We start from the raw sequence: 19,794 nt of genomic DNA, 5'->3' as shown, positions 1-19,794 counted from the left end.
GAATGCAACAACACCAGCACAATTAGACTTATGTTACTTAGTACCTAGCAACACCAGTTAAGTGCGCTCAAGTAAGCGTTCGGAAGACACAGTCCGGTGCCCCATGTGGCACTCCTGGCTATTTCTGTGCCCCATCTATATTTTGCAGCTTTACTGAGTAAACAGATGTGATGCAATTGTATCATGAGGGACTAAATGGCCATATGCACTAAAGTGAAAGGGTGTTACAGTTACTACTAACAATGGCCAGGGGGGGAAAAGCAAAAAACCCATGTTTTTTTAAACAAGGGCTCTTTGTGCTGTGGTACAAGAAAGACAGACAATAACAGAATGAAGGTGTCTGAGAAGTATACAGAATACTATCACAAACAGCACAAAATACATTGCAATAAAACACTGAAGTGACATATTACTAGAATAACTTTAGGGGTATATTCACTATAGTGCTCTCACAATTCATTTACTAAAGGTTTCAAGGGAAAGAATGGGAATCTTCAGTTTCTCCCACCAGAAGCAGACCAGAAATGAATCTGATGGGTAATCATGTATGCGTGCATACCAGCCAAACTTGAACTAGTGAACTTCTGACCTTTTCATAGGCTCAGTTCAGATGATACAAGCAAACCAGAGTGTGTTCATGACAAGCATAATCCTGGTTCTGCTCATGCACTCCCTCCACATGGATTTGTTCTGACATCAAATATGGGTGCCTTAATAACATGGGTTTTGTTCTTTCCACATTAACCTACATTTAAAATCCAGCACGTATTGGGAAATAAACTTCAATTGCTTATGCAGCCTGACAGCATTATAGCCCCAAGAAACTGGGGCTTAAGAGGGGAGGAACTATGGCAAAGGCCCCAGTGATGTTACCTACCAGGTAGAAAAAGTAATCACAGTCTAATTAGGTGACAGGTTAAACATAAGCTAGGTTTGGGGAATCCCAATGTAACTCTCCTTTAAAGTATGAACCGGCACACAGCTTCTAAAAAGTGGGGGGAGGGGTCTACTAAGACTCCTAGATCCTTTTCATACATGCTACTGCCAAGACTAGAAGAAGAAGAGTTGGTTCTTATGATAAGGTTCCCCATGATGTTCTGATGGTTAAGTTTAAGGACTGCAATCTGGATTTTCAGATAGTTAAGTGGATAGGGAATTGGTTAGAGAACCGCACTCAAAGAGTTGTTGTCAATGGTGTTTCATCAGACTGGAGAGAGGTGAGTAGCGGGGTACCTCAGGGCTCGGTGCTTGCAGTAGCGGGGTACCTCAGGGCTCGGTGCTTGGCCCGGTACTTTTTAACATATTTATTAATGATCTAGATGAGGGGCTGGAGGGACTACTCATCAAGTTTGCAGATGACACCAAATTGGGAGGACTGGCAAATACTCCAGAAGTTAGAGACAGAGTTCAACGAGATCTAAACACAATGGAAAAATGGGAAAATAAGAACAAGATGCAATTTAATAAAGGTAAGTGTAAAGTTCTGCATCTGGGTCAGAAAAATGAAAAGCATGCCTACTGGATGGGGGATACGCTTCTAGGTAACACTGTGTGTGAATGAGATCTTGAGGTACTTGTGGATTGTAAACTAAACATGAGCAGGCAGTGTGATGCAGCAGTAAAAAAGGCAAATGCCATTTTGGGCTGCATCAACAGGGGCATCACATCAAAATCACAAGATGTCATAGTCCCATTGTATACGGCACTGGTCAGACCACACCTGGAGTACTGTGTGCAGTTCTGGAGGCCTCACTTCAAGAAGGACGTAGATAAAATTGAAAGGGTACAGAGGAGAGCGACGAGGATGATCTGGGGCCAAGGGACCTATGAAGATAGGTTGAGGGACTTGGGAATGTTCAGCCTGGAGAAAAGGAGGTTGAAAGGGGACATGATAACCCTCTTTAAGTATTGGAAAAGTTGTCATTTGGAGGAGGGCAGGATGCTGTTCTCGTTGGCTGCAGAGGAGAGGACATACAGTAATGGGTTTAAACTACAAGTACAACAATATAGGATAGATATCAGGAAAAAAATTTTCACAGTCAGAGTAGTTCAGCAGTGGAATAGGCTGCCTAAGGAGATGGTGAGCTCCCCCTCACTGGCAGTCTTCAAGCAAAGGTTGGATACACACTTTTCTTGGATGCTTTAGGATGCTTTGGGCTGATCCTGCGTTGAGCAGGGGGTTGGACTAGATGGCCTGTATGGCCCCTTCCAACTCTATGATTCTATGATTCTTATATGCTGCTTTTCTCTACCCGAAGGAGTCTCAAAGCGGCTTACAGTCCCCTTTCCTCTCCCCACAACAGACACCCTGTGAGGTCGGTGCGGCTAAGAGAGCCCTGATATTACTGCTCAGTCAGAACAGCTTTATCAGGGCTGTGGTGAGCCCAAGGTCACCCAGCTGGCTGCATGTGGGTAGGTGCAGAATCAAACCCGGCATGCCAGATTAGAAGTCTGCACTCCTAACCACTACACCAAACTGGCTAGAAGGAAAGGAGGGAACAATTAAGCCTCTTATGCCAATGACCACACACTCAGGAGCTAATTTATCCCCACACACTTTGCTGGGTCATATGTTCAAACACAAGTTGGGGTAGGTTTCCCGCAACCCAAGTCACATGTCACATATTGTCTAATCAGACTCTCATTTTGCAGCTCCTCCTATTTTGCAAAGGTAACACAAGAACTAGCCTCGTGTTGTTCAGTTATATTGTTCTAGACTTGGACTGAATGGGACAATATCTGGGACATTCAAATTTGTTTCTTTGAGGTACTTCGAGAATATCTAAAGGGTGAATTAAGTAATTTAACAGAACAAGCTTACCTCCCAGCACCTATTAATTTATTTGTGACCCGAAACCTCTCACTGAGGCCCTTATCTGTGAGTTATGTGTACTGAGGCCTAGTCCATCCATACAACAGAATTAAAAGGGTAGAATGGATTGTATCTGTGAGTTATGTGTACTGAGGCCTAGTCCATCCATACAACAGAATTAAAAGAGTAGAATGGATTGTACATCTGCAGATAAGAGGGTGACATTTCTGAAAGTTTCTCCACATTAATAATTTCCTGTAAGATGAAAACTGGCAAAACAACCTCCCATACACACGCACACACAAACATACATACCTGAAGTGGTATAGCCCAGTTGGCATTTCAGAATTTTACCCCCTCATTCTGCTGCTTGTCTAGGCCAGGCCTGAAAGAGGTGGGCACATGGCTTTAGAACCCAGACTTTGGAAGACCCTTCTTTTTGCCCCTTGCTTCCCAAAGACTAGTTAAGAAAGACAGGTTTTGTAGGACATTGACAGTATAAGCCTAAAGAGAGTTACACCCTTTTCTTGAAGTCAGGAGGCTTAGAGGGGTTTAACTCTGCTTAAGATTACAATTAGTACAGTATGATAACTTTTCAAATGTGTAGTTTGATGGACTGATCTAAACCTGTTTAAATCCATTAATGAAGTCAAGCTTCCAGTGTTCCGATTCACATATGTTTCCTGGAGGAAAGCAGCCAATTGGCTAGGCAGGTGGCTCTTCCTCCTCCTCTTCACTTCCATCACCCCTCTGGGAGGAAGAGTCAGGTCCAAGCAGACTGCCTCTTCCTCTCCTTTTTCTTCTTTGGAGATGGGACCAGTGTGAGCTGCAGGAGGGGCCCTTTCCCAGGCTTGTTCACTCCCAGTTTGGGACAGTCAGACTGCTCATTGTGTTTTTCTGAGAAGGAGAGGAGAATTATGTAAGCTGCTTTGGGTACCTATCATGGAAAGAGGTAGACTATTAATGAAATAGCTAAATAATATGTGTAGCTAAAAATGGAGGGGCAGATAAAAGATTGGCGGGTGAATGGAAAGAACAGAAGGTAGCAAAGAAGGTTAAAGATATTGGAGTTGACCAGTGGAGGGAAAAGGGAAATAGTGTAGTAAAGCTGAGATGAGGAAAATGGATACCCTTTGCAAATCCTTGCAGGTTGTCCTTGATGCAATGCAAGCAGCCATAGTTTTCCTGGGTAGAGGGTGCCATGGTAAGGCAAAAAAACTGAAGATAGGGAAAACATAACTGTATGTAGGTTGTTGGATGATAAGGAGAGAATGAGATAGGAAAGGAATAGAGGCTATGGAGGTGTTTAAGAAAAGGAATGGAAGAAACAGTGGGTAAGAGGGATATTCACTCCACAAGTCCTGGAAGGCTCCCTTCTGGTACATCTATTTACAGGGAGGTAAGCAACTGGCAATATACAGATTTAGTTTTGGATTCTATTGTACAAGGACACTAAGCAAGAACATTTAAATGCAGGCTCAGAGATTTCCAAAAGCAATAGCTGGTAGTAGGGAGAACAGTGTTATCCACTGAGATGGAAAGTTTTGTTTAGCCACCTACAAATCCAGTTTGCACTTTAGTATATACATGATTCTTGTATATTGTTTTACTCTTTTACACATAAAAGCAAGCTTCAATATACTGATTTATCTGTGACTTGTTCTGGGTTTTGTTTTAAGAGACCGTTATTGCATAGACCAGTGGTCCTCAACTTTCCTAATGCCACAACCCTTTAATACAGTTCCTCATGTTGTGGTGACCCCCAACCTTAAAATTATGCAAGTGTTGTTTCACGGAAATTAAACCGAAACTGACCAATGGCGTGAAGATCCACTGTTCATGATTGTATATAAATTGTTTTTTTCCTCGGGGTTTCTCAGTTCCGTTCTGTCCCACCATGCCGATCTCGCTCTCTTCCACTGCTCCAGACATATGAACACTCTATCTTGATCTACTCCACAAGGCTGTAGTGTGGATGGCAACCCCCTACCCCAGCCAAGCTGCTTGCCTTGCCGCAATCCCCGTGAAAGGGTCATTCAACCCCCAAAGGGATCCCAGCCCCCAGGTTCAGAACCACTGGCATAGACCTTAATGTGGTCCATTTGTATTCAATTCCAATTCCATGATAGGTCATGTTAGTTGTTAGTTCTAAGGAACAGTTTAACACGGGGGAATTAATTTAATAATAAGAATTATATGCTACAAAACTTACTTAAAATTCTATTTTTACTGTTTTAAAAGCAATTATTTATCAACTCACCAGTACAGGTAATGACCCAAGTAGCAACCCACATAACAGAGTGTCAGACCAGCGTCTGGGAGACCCAGGTTCAAATCTTCACTCTGTCATAGAAACACGCTGAGTCCGCATTACCAACCTCACAGGGACTGTTGTGAGGAGAAAATGGAAGATTTGGTCTCCCACGTGGGGTAAAAGGAAGGGTATGAATAAAAATAAACTTCCAAGACAGTTTATTTTAGACAACTGTACTGGAGTTATTCTTATTAGTGTAGTCATAACAAATAGCTGCTATTTGTTTCTTTTTTGATATACTGTCATTAGTGGTTTGCTAGGCTACATCAGTTGCACAGCGGGTCTTTTTGTCTGAAAGTAATTAGTTATAGAATAGGGATGGACAACTCCAGCTCCAGGCTAGACCCAGTTCCAAAGGCAATTTCATTTAAGGGCCCTACATTTTAATCTACCCACAGCTCTGTAGCACAGCAGATTCACAGGCAATGGAAGACAACATGAACTCAAGCCATTATCTACCCTTCTGCTAACTGCTGGCAAGTTAGGGCAGTTGTCCAAAGTGCATGAATGTTATCAAGCCACCCCCCCCCCACTCCAACACACATATATATCCAAACACATTCAATAATCAGGCATGTAAATAGATTAAAAAGACAAGACACAGGAGCATCCAAGATATACTGTATCAGGTTACGCTTCAACAAGTTCTTGTTAAGTTTAGATTCAGTTCATGTATCAACCTTTTTAATGATCATACCCACCCCGACCCAACACGTATATGTAAACACGCGAAATAAACAATCAGAAATGCAGATTTAAGACACAGTGATATCCAGGTCACACCATAACAAGGTATGTTTCAAAGGTACATTCAGTTCATGTATAAACTTTTTTTTTCAATAAACGTTTTTTTCACCAGGCATTTGATTGAGGCTAATCCAACCCAACAACATCGGTGGGTCCTCCCCTCCAGACATGCCCTCATGACCTGAATGAATCTGGCCTCCCTTGGGGTTCGGTTAAAGTTGTTGTCACTATCTAAATTGTTGTTCAATTGAACCAGTTGCAATATTCTGTTAATCTTATAACCACTGCTGAAATTGTTGCCGATGTTATGTTAGTTATATCTACAATGTTCTATATAATATCCCCAAGACATTCCATGTAAGCCGCCCTGAGCAGTACGGGAGGGTGGTATAAAAAATCAAATCAATCAATAAAATAATCAGCTCTTATTAGTTACCAAGGCCTTCAAAAGAAGACAGACAATTGTTGCTGCTTTTCAAAAGTCAAGGAAGCACTGAACCCAGAAGTGAAATTAGGCCCCCACAGTGCAGATCAAATTGTTGAATTAACAGAAGTTTGGCAAGACTTTAAAAAAAATAGATGTTCTAGCAACACACATTCCAGCTTAAGCACTATGAGGGAGAATCAGCAATTTGTGTAGGTCCAGAAAAAAAATAAAAGCATGCATGAGGGCCCGGTGGAAACATGCACTGGATTGCAGCCATAATGTGCAAACTGAATGATTAAAGTTTAATCACGTAACCTGCCACAGATGGACACACTATTAGCTTAAACTCTCTTGGGAAGGCTCTCAGCGTGTTTGGCTTTAATAAATTACGTACCTGAGCTTACTCTTTTCTGCAGGCTTCTTTTTTTATCATGTGCCCATAGGTTTATAACCTCATTTAATTAAGAGCAAACTCGCCTTTTTCAGTTTGCACAGTCGTATTGTTGCAGTGTGTTCTGAGACATACTTGCTTTGTTTTCTTGTACTGTTTATTCTAGCCTGCCCTCTGCTAATCAATCAAGGCTTGGCTTTGTCAGTCGGCACTTTAACTTTTCTGATGGATGTAGGCACTCTGCATGAGAGAAAGTCCATCTGAGAAAACAGATTATATTTTATTTGATGCACGCAAAGTGAATCTGACCTCATAGTTGAACCTTGAAAAGTATTCTAATACAACATCATACCTGAGAAGTTCATAATGAGGCAACAAGCTGGCAGGAGAAACCCTGCCTCTTTATGGGTACATGCTAATCCCTTCAGTTACTTATGAATATCACAGTTGTCATTTAAAAGCATGTGAAAAGCTATATGTTCATACTGACAGTGAGCTACAGAACTCTACATGTAAAGAATTCTTCCAGTCAATGAGAAATCATTTGAAAGGATTCATAATTAGCAACTTCCAGGCTCATTTGATGCTATAAAAAACTCCTTCTTTATTTATCTGAACATCTGCTCACACACAAAATGCAATATAACTTTCAGGAGAGATACAGACAACTCTTTAGATATAGTAGATATTGCTTATCTAACATTCTACCTAAATGTGTATGCAATGGATAACTGGCATGAGGTCAAACCAAGGTTGTATGTCAGGCCTTGCCATTCCCATACATTTATGGAACCTCTGTACCTGAATACAGTGGTCTCTAAATGTCCCGATTCACCTGGCAACAGATCAGAACCTGAAAAAATATTCCAAGATCATGTGACAGGAAAATGAGAACTTGAGTTACATCCTACTGCTGGAGGACTTCAAAAGCGTCTGGTGCAGTGCTGAACTAAATGATGATGAAGGAGCCAAATCAGATTTTGTTAGCAAGGAGATTGTTGAGAGGCAAGAAAGATCTTTTGTAGGAAGAAAAATACTGAAAATCCCCCAAATAGTCGGGAGCTACCAGGAATATGGGAAGCCAACCTTTTAAGGCTCCCAGGACTTTTAATTTAATTTGACTCCATGTCTGTGTCTTCCCAGTGTCTTTGGATATTCTTTGCCCTGAAGAAAGCATGGATTTTCCCCACAAAAAAAACCACTGTGGATGGCTGAGAGCATCTTATTCAGGAGTCCAAGAAGGCTAATTCATTTGAAACTTGGGAGTTGATTAATGGAAAGGCAATAGAAGCTCTGCTACAATTTTGACATCATTTGCTCAAAAAAAAAAAAAAAAGACAGCATCACCAACCCTCTGGAAAGATCCCCCATAGAGAATAATGAATCTGAATAATATCAGAATCCCAGAATGGGAAAAAAGGGGTGGGGGGAAATACAAATATCCAACTGTTTTTTTAAACCCGGTTAACCAGAAATACCAATTTTGTCCAGCTCTCTAATATCCAGATCTGAAAAATACTGATTTTTTCCCTCAAGCTGGAGAGCCAGTTTGGTGTAGTGGTTAGGAGTGCAGACTTCTAATCTGGCATGCCGGGTTCGATTCTGCGCTCCCCCCACATGCAGCCACCTGGGTGACCTTGGGCTCACCACAGCACTGATAAAGCTGTTCTGACCGAGCAGTGAATATCACGGCTCTCTCAACCTCACCCACCCCACAGGGTGTCTGTTGTGGGGAGAGGAATGGGAAGGCAACTGTAAGCCACTTTGAGCCTCCTTTGGGTAGGGGAAAGTGGCATATAAGAACCAACTCTTCTTCTCCTTCTAGGTGGAATACCTGTGTTGCAAAATATATGAAAAGCCCACAGTTCCTAGTCCCAAGGCTGAACTTGTCCCAACCATTTCTAAAAGTGGCTGGTACACAGCTATCAGGCCACGCAATATGCCAGTCCTTTGGTGCGCCAGGCTAATGAACTGCTGCCTGCGTACTTGTACTGGGGAGGGCAGGAGAGGGCATAAATGCGGCAAGGCTCTGGATGACGAGTGTGATTTTGAACTCTTCTTAAATAATAAGAATAGAATTGCTGGAGTCCCTTCCCCCCCCCCCACCCCATCATCATACAGTCCTCCATTTCACCACCCAACCCCCCCTCAAGAATTTGTTTTGCTTTGAAGAGGTTTGTTATTGCTTTTTTTGCATACTGAACGAAACAGCTATAAAAGGGAATCTCCAGAGCTACGTCATCAGCTGAATTCTTAAAACATACAAGGACATTCTCATGATCCAAGTAATCCTCTGATTACTAGGAAATGCCATATAACTACAGTTTTTTTACACCTGTGTTCTATACAAGAATAACCAACCTTTGATAACCAACCTTAACCATTCAGGGGGGAAGAACTGGGCCAAATCTGTTTCTTAATTGCTGATTGAAGGGTTAACTTGAATTAGAACTGTCTATTCGGGAACTCTAATGGTACACATACTCTACTAACAAAGCATAAGCAAGCAACACAAAACTGGGCAGGCCCAAGGGACACAGTTCAGTTCAACAAACGTCAAAAAGAGCTAAGCAATTAAAAATATAATGTATTTTCTCTGAAACTACACATTTCCAAATGCTTGAACCGAGACTGGCCAGTAAAACCAGAAGAAAATCAGAGTCCAGTGGCACCTTTAAGACCAACAAAGATTTATTTAAGGCATGAGCTTTCGAGTGCAAGCACTCTTCCTCAGACTATGAACTGATGACAGAAGAAAAATTGTTTAAAATAGTACAGAAAACTGTCATTTCTTCATAAGAAAGATCTGAAATAGCTCCCTTGATCTAACTCATCTAACTTGGTTCATACAAAGAGTCCAAGTCTTTCCCACTCTTTTCCCACATTAAAACAAAAACAACACACACCTTCCAAGGATGCCTACATCACTGCACTATTCCAATCCAAATCAGTCAACACAGATTGACTGGGATCTATGCTCATATTTGTGACCCCAGACGTAAGCATGCCTTGAACAAGCCATCATTTTTCATGATTTAGCCACATAAAAATACACCTCCAATACGCTGGCGTGCCAAATTTATGCTAATATTGAGGATGGGGCCTAAAGGAAAGAAGAAGGCCCAAACCTTCCATAGTTCAGTATAAGATCTTTATCTATTTTGAACCCCTAACTCAGGGGTAGTCAAACTGCGGCCCTCCAGATGTCCATGGACTACAATTCCCAGAAGCCCCTGCCAGCAAATGTGAATGCTGGCAGGGGCTTCTGGGAATTGTAGTCCATGGACATCTGGAGGGCCGCAGTTTGACTACCCCTGCTCTAACTAATTTATAGAAAGAAACCGGGCACCCTGCAAAAGACACGGGGAAACAAATGGACAAAACAATACCACAAAAGGAGGAGGAATGCTACCATGGTATAGCCCCAGTTCCACCAGCCCTCAACTTCCAGCACACTATAATCTAAACAGATGATCACAGACTGCACTCTATTTGACTGGATCATCTGCCAGGAATGCTTGGGCAGGAGAACACAGCCAACTATATAAGGAACCCTTTGGAAGGATCTCTCGCCTCTCATGAAAATGAAGCTATATGTGTTTTCTCATAACTATGCTCCAGGGAGTTCAAAGGGATTCAATTTCTCCCCCAAAAAACATACCGACCATTTACAGTTTTAAATGATGATACCCAGTATTTAAAAATGCTGTTTTTATAATATTACAGAGTCATGGTATACCTATGATAGTTAGCCAGAAGTTGAAGAGTGTATTCAGAAGGAAATCTCTGGAGTCATCACAGCTTTTGAGACTCTATATGAATTCAACAGGTTATTGTGAGGGGAAGACCCTAATTCCCCAACAACACTTTCCTGGGAGTAACCCCAGATGAGTCAAGGATGGCACTATTAGGCCCCTCTTCCATCTGTGATGTAAGTGGAGTTGAATCAAGATTTCATTAACCACAGTGCCTTTCCCTTTATAGCCCATGATAAAATACCCTTATTCCTTTATATACTCCTATATACTAGCGGCTAGAACGTGGCTCTCGGTTGTAAATAACCCCCATCAGCCCAGGAATACTTAGCAAAGTGTGCCTCTATGTGAAGCCCACCCTCAGCCTAAATCCCAGAAGAGGAGAAATCTCTTAACCCGAACTCCTGAGCCCGGGCTGCAAAACTTGTCCAGGGCCGCTGCCGGCTGACTTGTTTGTTTGCACTCGAGTGGCTGGATTTTCTAGTTGAGAGTCGCGCGTGTCGCTAATAGCCAAGGAACTGGATCTCTCTCGCAAGGCACTTTTCGGATTAAGAGCGATAGCTAATGGAAGAGAGAGCATGATCTCTTTTGATGAGGCTGCTAAACGTGCCCTCAGTGGAAACGGGACAGGACGAAAGCGGGGGGGGGGGGGGGGGAGAGAAGAGGAGGAGAGCTGAACTAAACCCGCCAGTTCTAAGGGAAAGTACGGAGAGAGGAGAAGACATGAAGAGCAGAAACTGCGCGGGGGGTTGAAGCAGGAGACTCTCCCAGATGCAGCCGAGAGGAGAGGAGAGGAGCGAGCCGGAGTTCTCTTCCTTACCCTTCGTCCACTCCACTACTTGCTTAGGGCTCCACTTGGTAACCGGCTCCATACTCCTCGATCCAGGGCTCGGAACACTCTGCGCCCCAGAGCTCCCAAAGCCAGGCGCCGACCCAGCCCTGCTTCAGCTCGCCCTTGTCTCCCTCGCCCCCTTTCAGACTCCCATCGCGGGAAGCAGGCAAACAGGCAGGCAGGCAGCCACCAGAGCGCCCGTCGCCCGCCCTCCTGCTCCGCCTCCCCGGCCCGAGCCCGCCCGCGGCTCCTCCTCCACGTGCTGGGAGCTCCTGCTGGGAACTCTGCCCTCGCCGCCGTCGGGCTTCTCTTGGCGGCGCGCCTTCCGGGTGTCTTTCCGTCGCTCCGGACTCTGCAGGCGCGCTGCCCTCTGCAGGGGAGAGAGGCGCCGCGAACTAGGCTGAGGGCACTCGGCTTGTGGCGCCTGCCGGCTGCTGGAGCGCCACTTCTGAAAGGCACCGGAGCCCAGCCCAGAACAGGCGGCCGCCGTCGCCCACGCCAGCCCAAGGCGGGGGCTTGCCCAGTGTGCGCCCATTTGTCGTTTTAAACGCTGCCCAGAGTTGGGGGAGTTTTCTTTTGAGCAATCCCGAAAGTCCGGGGTGGGAGGCAGGATTCTTTGTTTTTTTTTATATTGAAAACTGGACGGTTTAAAAATACTTTTCTTAAGAAGCAATCCAGATTTTAACATGGTGAGTCCTTACGGGGAGAGTAAGCCTGTGTCACTTCAGACTGTAGATGGAAACCGAAGAAATAATTGCATTTCAGTGTTCTGCATACAGGGGATTTTGGTTTTGTACCAAGGAGTGTTGAAGGTGCAAGACTGCTTACTTGCAGGAGAATTAGGCCTCAGCTGCCTCCTGACAGGACTTCCAAATCACTGACTACTCCACTAATAGAACAAAGTCTGTGCGCATGAAAACCTACACCCAGAACTAAACATCATTGGTTTTAAAGATGCCATTGGACTTAGACTTTGTTCTGTTGCTTCAAACCAACACGGCTACTCCCCTGAGTCCCTCTCATGAATAGTTCAAACTGAAGAAAGATCTGTGAGGAATCTTGGGAGAGGAAAATAGTTTGGAAATGCCTGAATCTCATCAACTTCTCAGGGGGTTGAGCAAAATCATAGAGTTGGAAGGGATCTCATAGGTCATCTAGTCCAACCTCCTGCACCATGCAGGACACCAACAGCCCCATCACTCATCCACGCTAACCTGCCACCCCCTTGAACCTTCACAGAATCTGCCTCTCTGTCAGATGGCTATCCAACCTCTGTTTAAAAATTTCCAAAGATGGAGAACCCACCACCTCCCAAGGAAGCCTGTTCCACTGAGGAACTGCTCTAACTGTCAGGAAATTATTCCGAATGTTCAGACGGAATTTCAATTTGATCAAATTGGTTCTGGTCCGTCCGTCCGGGGCAAGGGAGAACAACTCTACTCCATCCTCTATATGGCAGCCTTTTAAATACTTGAAGATGGTTATCAGATCCCCTCTCAGTTGTCTCCTCTCTAGGCTAAACAGACCAAACTCCCCCAACCTTTCTTCATACTTCTTGGTCTCCAAACCCCTCACCATCTTTGTTGCCCTCCTCTGGAAACGCTCCAGTTTGTCTACATCCCTCTTCAACTGGGGTGCCCAAAACGGAACACAGTACTCCAAGTGAGGCCAAACCAGAGCAGAGCAAAGTGGTACTATCACGTCCCGTGATCTGGACATGATACTCTGTTTGATGCAGCCCAAAATCCCATTTGCCTATTTAGTCACCGAGTCACACTGCTGACATATGTTCAATGTGTGGTCTACTAAGACTCCTAGATGCTTTACGCACATGCTACTGCTACTGCTAAGACTAGTCTCCCCCATCCCATATTGGTGTGTTTGGTTTTTCCTACCTTAATGCAGAACTTTACATTTGTTCCTATTGAATTTCATTTTATTCACTTTAGATCAGTTCTTGAGCCTATCAAGATCATCCTGTAGATCAGCTGTCCCCAACCCCCCCCCCCGGTCCGGAGACCAGTACCGGTCCATAGATCAGTCGGTACTGGGCCGCGGCACCTCCTGGTCCTCCTCCCTAGCTGCTGCCTCAGGGGCTGCTCTGCCACTTTGCCGCAGGCTCACCTTTGGTGCTCTCTGGTGGCCACCATGGCTGAGTCTCCCCCTCGGCATGGCACTGCGCAGGACCCCCCAGTGGGCGGTGGGAAGTCAGGGGCGCCGGCGGGAAAGCAAGTGGAGCAGGGGCTCAACAACAGCAACGTCCTTCAGCAAAAGACTATCCCCCCCCCCGCCCAGGCCTCAGTAAAATTGTCAAGCGTTGACTGGTCCCCGGTGATAAAAAGGTTGGGGAACAATGCTGTAGATCATCTCCCTCCACTCCTGCCTTTTCCCTCACTCTCAGCATTCCATATTTCCTAGAGCATATTGAGACCTAATGTGTGTGGTTGGGTGTGTGTGTGTGTGGGGGGGGTGTCTTTTAACATACAAAGTTACTGTTCAAATAAGTAGATACTCCTATGTTGTCTGTTGGTGGCCCCATTGTGATTGACACTTGACCACTGGATTCAGCTAGAGATCAGAAAGAAATTTAATTTCCTAAAGTACTGTGCTCTTCATCACACATTATTACAGAGAACTCTACTTTTTACTTTAACTTTCAGCTCCCCATGTTCCTGGGTAGTAGGAAGTTCCAGCGTTATCTTTTCTGGGGGCAAAACAAAGTTTGTCCAGTGGTACCTTTTAAGGCCAACAAAGTTTTATTCAAGGTATTAATAAAACTGTTGGTCTTAAAGATGCCATTAAACCCCCCAGTTTGTTCTGCTGCTTCAGATCAACACAGCTCACCACCCAAATCTCTTCTATGATCAGTAACCTTTAGAGGGAGGAGAGAGAGAGAGAGAGAGACTAAGGCTATGGCCCGTTTACTGAGAACTTGGTCCTTCTGTGTACTTAATCGCCAAACAGCTATGGCCAAACTAGACCTAGGGCCTTGTGGAAATTTTAAATGCCAAAGTCGGCTCTAAAATGGTGTCAGTGTCTGCAGATTGGACCCATAGAATCTGTAATGTCTTGTCTGGACTTACCAGTTATCCAAGACAGTTCACTGTTACACTGAGTACAAATGGTACATTTTGGAACAAAATGTAAAGAATACAGCCAAGTGATTCACACCCAGGTCCTGAGATAACAACAGGAGAATTATTTCCCAGAAAGCTCTGAGCTAAGACTCAGTCTCTTCCCCATATTTGCACTTTAAAAAAATGTTACTTTAATGTTCACATGAGACATCAGGGGGCTGGGGTAGAGCATAAATTCCAGTGGTTTGTAATAGCCAACAAACATCAGAGGCTATAGTCAACATCTTTTTACTATCACGTGGTAGAATGTACATAAACTTTCCAGAACTGGAGAACAAAGGGATTGAGTCCAGTGCTGTGTAAATGGAAAGCAAAATGCACTGAGCGCAGGTCTGTTTGTGCAAGCTGTAGCACAACAGCAACAGCAACAAAATACTTTAATATAGTTTTTAACAAAGTAATCTGCATATGAAACTATTGAATTTAAAACCGATAGTTTGCATCATTTTATGTCATTTAATTTAGAAATTGTTTCAGAATAAATACTTGTGCTATATGTTCCGCTTTTACCTCTCTCTCTCTCTCTCTCCCTCTCTCTCTCTCTCTGCCTCTCTCTCTCTCTCTCTCTCTCTCTAGGTGACAGAGTATCCCCTGATGCCATATTTGCTGGCACCATATCGCAAAGAAGTTTGTTGACACCATATCCTGAAATGACCCACCAAGCAGCTATCTGAACTTCTGGGGAAGGCTGCATTTTTTTTACATAGTTTAGTATCCTCTGAAAAGGAAGGGACAACAGTGACTACAGAGCTAGGAATTGGGGATAGGGGACTGGAAGCAGTGCTTAGCTGTTTGCAGATGACTGCCCTGGGGATCCTAGCCCTCTACCTGTGTGAACTAAATTCTGGGAAGGGTCAGCCAGGATGTGGGGGCTTTGATCTCCCTGTGGTGCATTTCCCCCAGAAGAACGGCAAGAAGCGATCAGACAACATTCTGTGCCAGGTGCCCAACTCTGGAAATATGGATTGATCTACTACCATGAGGGTGGTGGTGGCTAGAGCAAAGGAGTATACTGATTTGGTGCACACTTAGGTATCCTGAGCTGCTTGGGGTCTCATGGACATGGCTATAGTTTTGCATGGGAGGGGGAGGAATGCATGTATAGAATCATAGAATCATAGAGTTGGAATGGACCTCATGGGTCATCTAGTCCAACCCCCTGCACTATGCAGGACACTCACATCTCTATCGCTCATCTACTGTAACCTGCCACCCCCTTAAGCCTTCCCAGAATCAGCCTCTCCGTCAGATGGCTATCCAGCCTCTCTTTAAAAATTTCCAAAGTTGGAGAACCCACCACCTCCTGAAGGAAAACTGTTCCACTGAGAAACCGCTCTAACTGTCAGGAACTTCTTCCGGATGTTTAGATGGAATTTCTTTTGAATTAATTTCATTCCATTAGTTCTGGTCCATCCCTCTGGGGTAAGAGAGAACAATTCTGCTTCATCTTCTATATGGCAGCCTTTTAAATACTTGAAGATGGTTATCAGATCCCCTCTCAGTCGTCTCCTCTCCAGACTAAACAGACCAAACTCCCCCAACCTTTCTTCATACGTCTTTGTCTCCAAACCCCTTACCATCTTTGTTGCCCTCCTCTGGACATGCTCCAGTTTGTCTACATCCCTCTTCAACTGGGGTGCCCAAAACGGAACACAGTACTCGAAGTGAGGCCAAACCAGAGCAGAGTAATGCGGTACCATCACCTCCCATGATCTGGACATGATACTCCGTTTGATACGCCCAAAATCCCATTTGCCTTTTTAGCCACCGAGTCACACTGTTGACTCATGTTCAATGTATGGTCTACTAAGACTCCTAGATCCTTTTCGCACATGTTACTGCCAAGACTAGTCTCCCCCATCCTATATTGGTGTGTTTGGTTTTTCCTACCTTAATGCAAAACTTTACACTTGTCCCTATTGAACTTCATTTTATTCAGTTTAGCCCACTTCTGGAGCCTATCAAGATCATCCTGTATTCTGATTCTGTCTTCTACTGTGTTTGCTACCCCCTCTCAGTTTACTATCGTCTGCAACTTTAATAAATACCCCCTCTAATCCATCATCCATCCAAATCATTTATAAATATGTTGAACTGCTCAGGGCCCAGGACAGATCCCTGGGGCACTCCACTTGTCACTCTTCTTCAAGAGGATGCTGAACCATTAGCAAGTACCCTTTGGGTACGATCTGTCAACCAGAAGTTGCCATGGCTGTTGATACGCTACAACATCTTTTTTGCTAGTACAACTTTGTGCCTGCTTGTAAGTGGGTGTTCCCATGCTGAAAACTCTTTGAAAGTCACCTATCTGCCCCCACGGCCCCTGGAATGCCCACATCTCCACCAGCAGCAGAGTTTGTGCCATTGCTTCACTGGTGTGCAGCTGCAACATTCCTGTGCCAGTAGGACTCAGCAGCGCAGCACCAATTGTGCCCTGCACCAGTGTCAACGGCCCTTATGCCGACAGAGGGATCAGTCAGGTCTGTTCCGATTCACTCCCCCCCCCCCTCATCCCATGATTGTCCTGCTAAATCCCCTAATTTGATCACAGAATTCCAGTAGTAAGGAGGTTAAGATTTTGGCTACAGCTACTCCCATCTTTATTTTCCTACTGCTCTGTCTTTCAGCTTGAATATAAAAAGACCAGTCATCCTTTCGTGCCATGCTTTTAGTTTTTATTCTCTCCTCCTGTGAAAACAACCAACTCCAAAGAGACCACACATGGTCCTGACCTCACCCAGTTTGCTCACATTCTGGCAGTTCTGTTTTCTCCACACCATCTACACATGTCTGACGCAATCGAGCCCAGGTAACACGCCTCATTGTGTCTCATTTCTTTATCAGACTCAGGCAGGTGCTGATTTGTTTTTTCCTGGTTTGTATATAACTTTATCTTCTATTTATAAGTCATGCCATCTGTTTTGTTTAACCACTTTATTCACTAGCATGGAACTCTGATTTTTTTTCTGTCTAAAACTGCAGTTGACACCCATTTGTGCGTCAACAGGCAAGTTTCAGTGTAGTTCCACAGATGGTGGGAGGACTTTTGCCAGGATTTTCTCACCACGTGGAACTGGAAGACCTAAAGATACTGGCAGAAAACTCATACTGAATCTGATGGAACAAGCCATAGAATCCACTGGAAGACCTACAGCAGTGGTTCTCAACTTGGGGGTCGAATGACCCTTTCACAGGCAGGGCAAGCAGCTTGGCCAGGGGGGCACTATCCACACAACCACTGACCTACAGGGTAGTATCAATAGTGACAAAGAAATGTTGTTGCTCTGCAATAATTGTATTAGCTGGTTCACATCCTCGTAACTGTTTATGGTTTCTCAACATCTGCAAACCCGAAAATCAGAGCCTTTATTGTCTCAGAAACAGACCATTAGCAGTGATACCTTGGGACAGTCATACTCATTCAGCCTAACCTACCTCACAGGGTTGTTGTGAAGATAAAATGGAGGGGAGTAGAGCGATGTGATCTGCTTTTGGGCCCCATTTCGGAGGAAGGAAGGGAGAAAGAGATCTCCCAAGTGTGTGCTTCAGTCTGCAGATACTTATACCCATACATCAGGCCCATGCTTGCACTAAACAGAGGTTTCTGCTCCTGGGGACCCCCTGTGTTTGCAGAAAAAATTGACATGAAAATATTGGGAGGGTTTAAATCCACCCCAAAACCTTATTACAGTCACCCCAAAATAAAACCTTACCCACATCACTTGTGTCGATAGCGTAAGAATTGTTACTGCCAGGCTTGGTTTTTTAGGAGCTGCCGCCAGGCCCAGCCCTCTTGGAGTCACACCAGGCAAGTTATCAAAAGGCTGACAACAGGAACCTCCCTGCAAGACCCTTATGCACATGTTGGATAATGCACTTTCAGTGTGCTTTTGCAGCTGGATTTTCCTGTGCGGAACAGGAAAATCTACTTCTAAAGTGCTTTGATAGTGCGTTATCCAGTGTGCGCATAATAGGTCAAGGCAACTTCTCCACATATCCCTAGCCTAGAGCTGCTATTCAGCTGCTGCTGTTTCCTCCTGATTTGCTGTGGATGCCACAGTGTACATTGTTCCTAAACTTTGGTTGACGTTTGACTGTTCATGACTGTTACGTTTCATTCAAGTGGGTAGGCGTGTTGGTCTGAAGCAGCACAACAAAAGAAAGTCCAGTGGCACCTTTAAGACCAACAAAGATTTAATCAAGGCGCATGCAAGTGGTCTGAGGAAGAGTGCTTGCGCTTGAAAGCTCACACCTTGAATAAATCTTTGTTGGGCTTAAAAGAGCCACTGGACTCTTTTGTTGTTATGTTTCATGTTCATATTGTTGCAAATAATTCATTGTTCTTTCTTGTTCTGTGTACACCACCCCGAGACATCACAGAGAGGGGTGGTATATAAATTAAAATAATAAAATCAATAAAAGTGGCAAGAGGGAAGCCTCAGCAGGCACTCCCAATCCAGCTCCAGGTGAGCCACCAAGGCTGGGGGTGGAGGGAATCCTCAGCAGGCCTTCCTGGAGCAAGTTCAGGCAAGCCACCAAGAGCGGGGGTGGAAGGAAACTTCAGGGGCCCACCCGGAACAGGTCCAGGCAAGCCACTGAGAGCAGTGGAGGGGGAGTCAATGCTGGCTCACTCAGAGCAGCTCTGCACAAGCTGCAGAGAACAGCAGAGCCCAGGGGCCCCACCACATCTGGCAAGAAAGTGGAGGCAGAATGTGTGTCAAGTATATACACCTGGGTCCAGCTTGTCCTTACCTGTTTTCTTGGTCCAGGTATATAATATGAAATCTTTCCTAGTCCTCACTCAAATCCTCTGATGGTTTTTATTGGTGAATAATTTAAGAAATACACTTGTGCAGTACCCTGTATTCATCTGCTGAGATGCTCCTAATTTAAAGCAGTCTAGTATCAGCAAAAAGTCTGGAGGATTCCCTCTCATCGGTTGTATCAGGCAAAGTTAAAAGAAAACAACCAGCAGATCTCAAGCAAAGCCTGAAAGGAGGTGAGAGAGGGGACTTGTAGCACAGTATTTAAACAAGTTAACATCAAGCTTTTATCGCTCAGTGGATGCTGAGTTTCCAATAATGATCCTTCCTCTCTTCTTGAGTAGAACATTGTTTTAGGTGGATTTAAAATATATATTTAAAGCAGCTCTTTAGAAGCAAACACTGGGTGTGTCTTGGAGGATCAGGTAATAGAAGTATCACCTGTTGAAATTCTGCCTCTTGTGTAGTTGTCAAGGCAGCTGTTGGGTATGCAGACAGTCTGCTCAAGAGCTGCAGTATGCAAATGAAGGATCCCAGTGTGACCAATTTATTTATTTAATTTATTTATTGTATTTATATACCGCCCTCCCCAAAGGCTCGGGGTGGTTTACATGAA

The 19,794-nt window shown here is 44.4% G+C and overlaps 1 protein-coding gene across 4 annotated transcripts in view; it reads right to left on the bottom strand.

Annotated features, from left to right (window-relative positions):
• Nucleotides 1-11,721, bottom strand: part of CNKSR3 (CNKSR family member 3) — an 88,506-nt gene extending 76,785 nt beyond the window's left edge. For 2 of the 4 annotated variants that reach the window (XM_077349119.1, XM_077349112.1), the window contains exon 1: nt 11,267-11,721. Coding sequence is in view for 2 of the 4 variants with exons in the window: in XM_077349112.1 (XP_077205227.1) it covers nt 11,267-11,318 (52 nt within the window). In the remaining 2 variants the exon portion in view is untranslated. Of the gene's footprint in view, nt 1-6,694; nt 6,930-11,266 lie in introns of those variants that run through there. The other 2 variants (XM_077349102.1, XM_077349130.1) reach the window with 2 other exon arrangements.
• Between the last annotated feature and the right edge of the window lie 8,073 nt (nt 11,722-19,794).

Source organism: Paroedura picta, chromosome 1 (assembly GCF_049243985.1).
Source record: "Paroedura picta isolate Pp20150507F chromosome 1, Ppicta_v3.0, whole genome shotgun sequence".
NCBI lineage: Eukaryota > Metazoa > Chordata > Lepidosauria > Squamata > Gekkonidae > Paroedura > Paroedura picta.
This window is presented reverse-complemented; position numbering and strand designations above follow the sequence as displayed.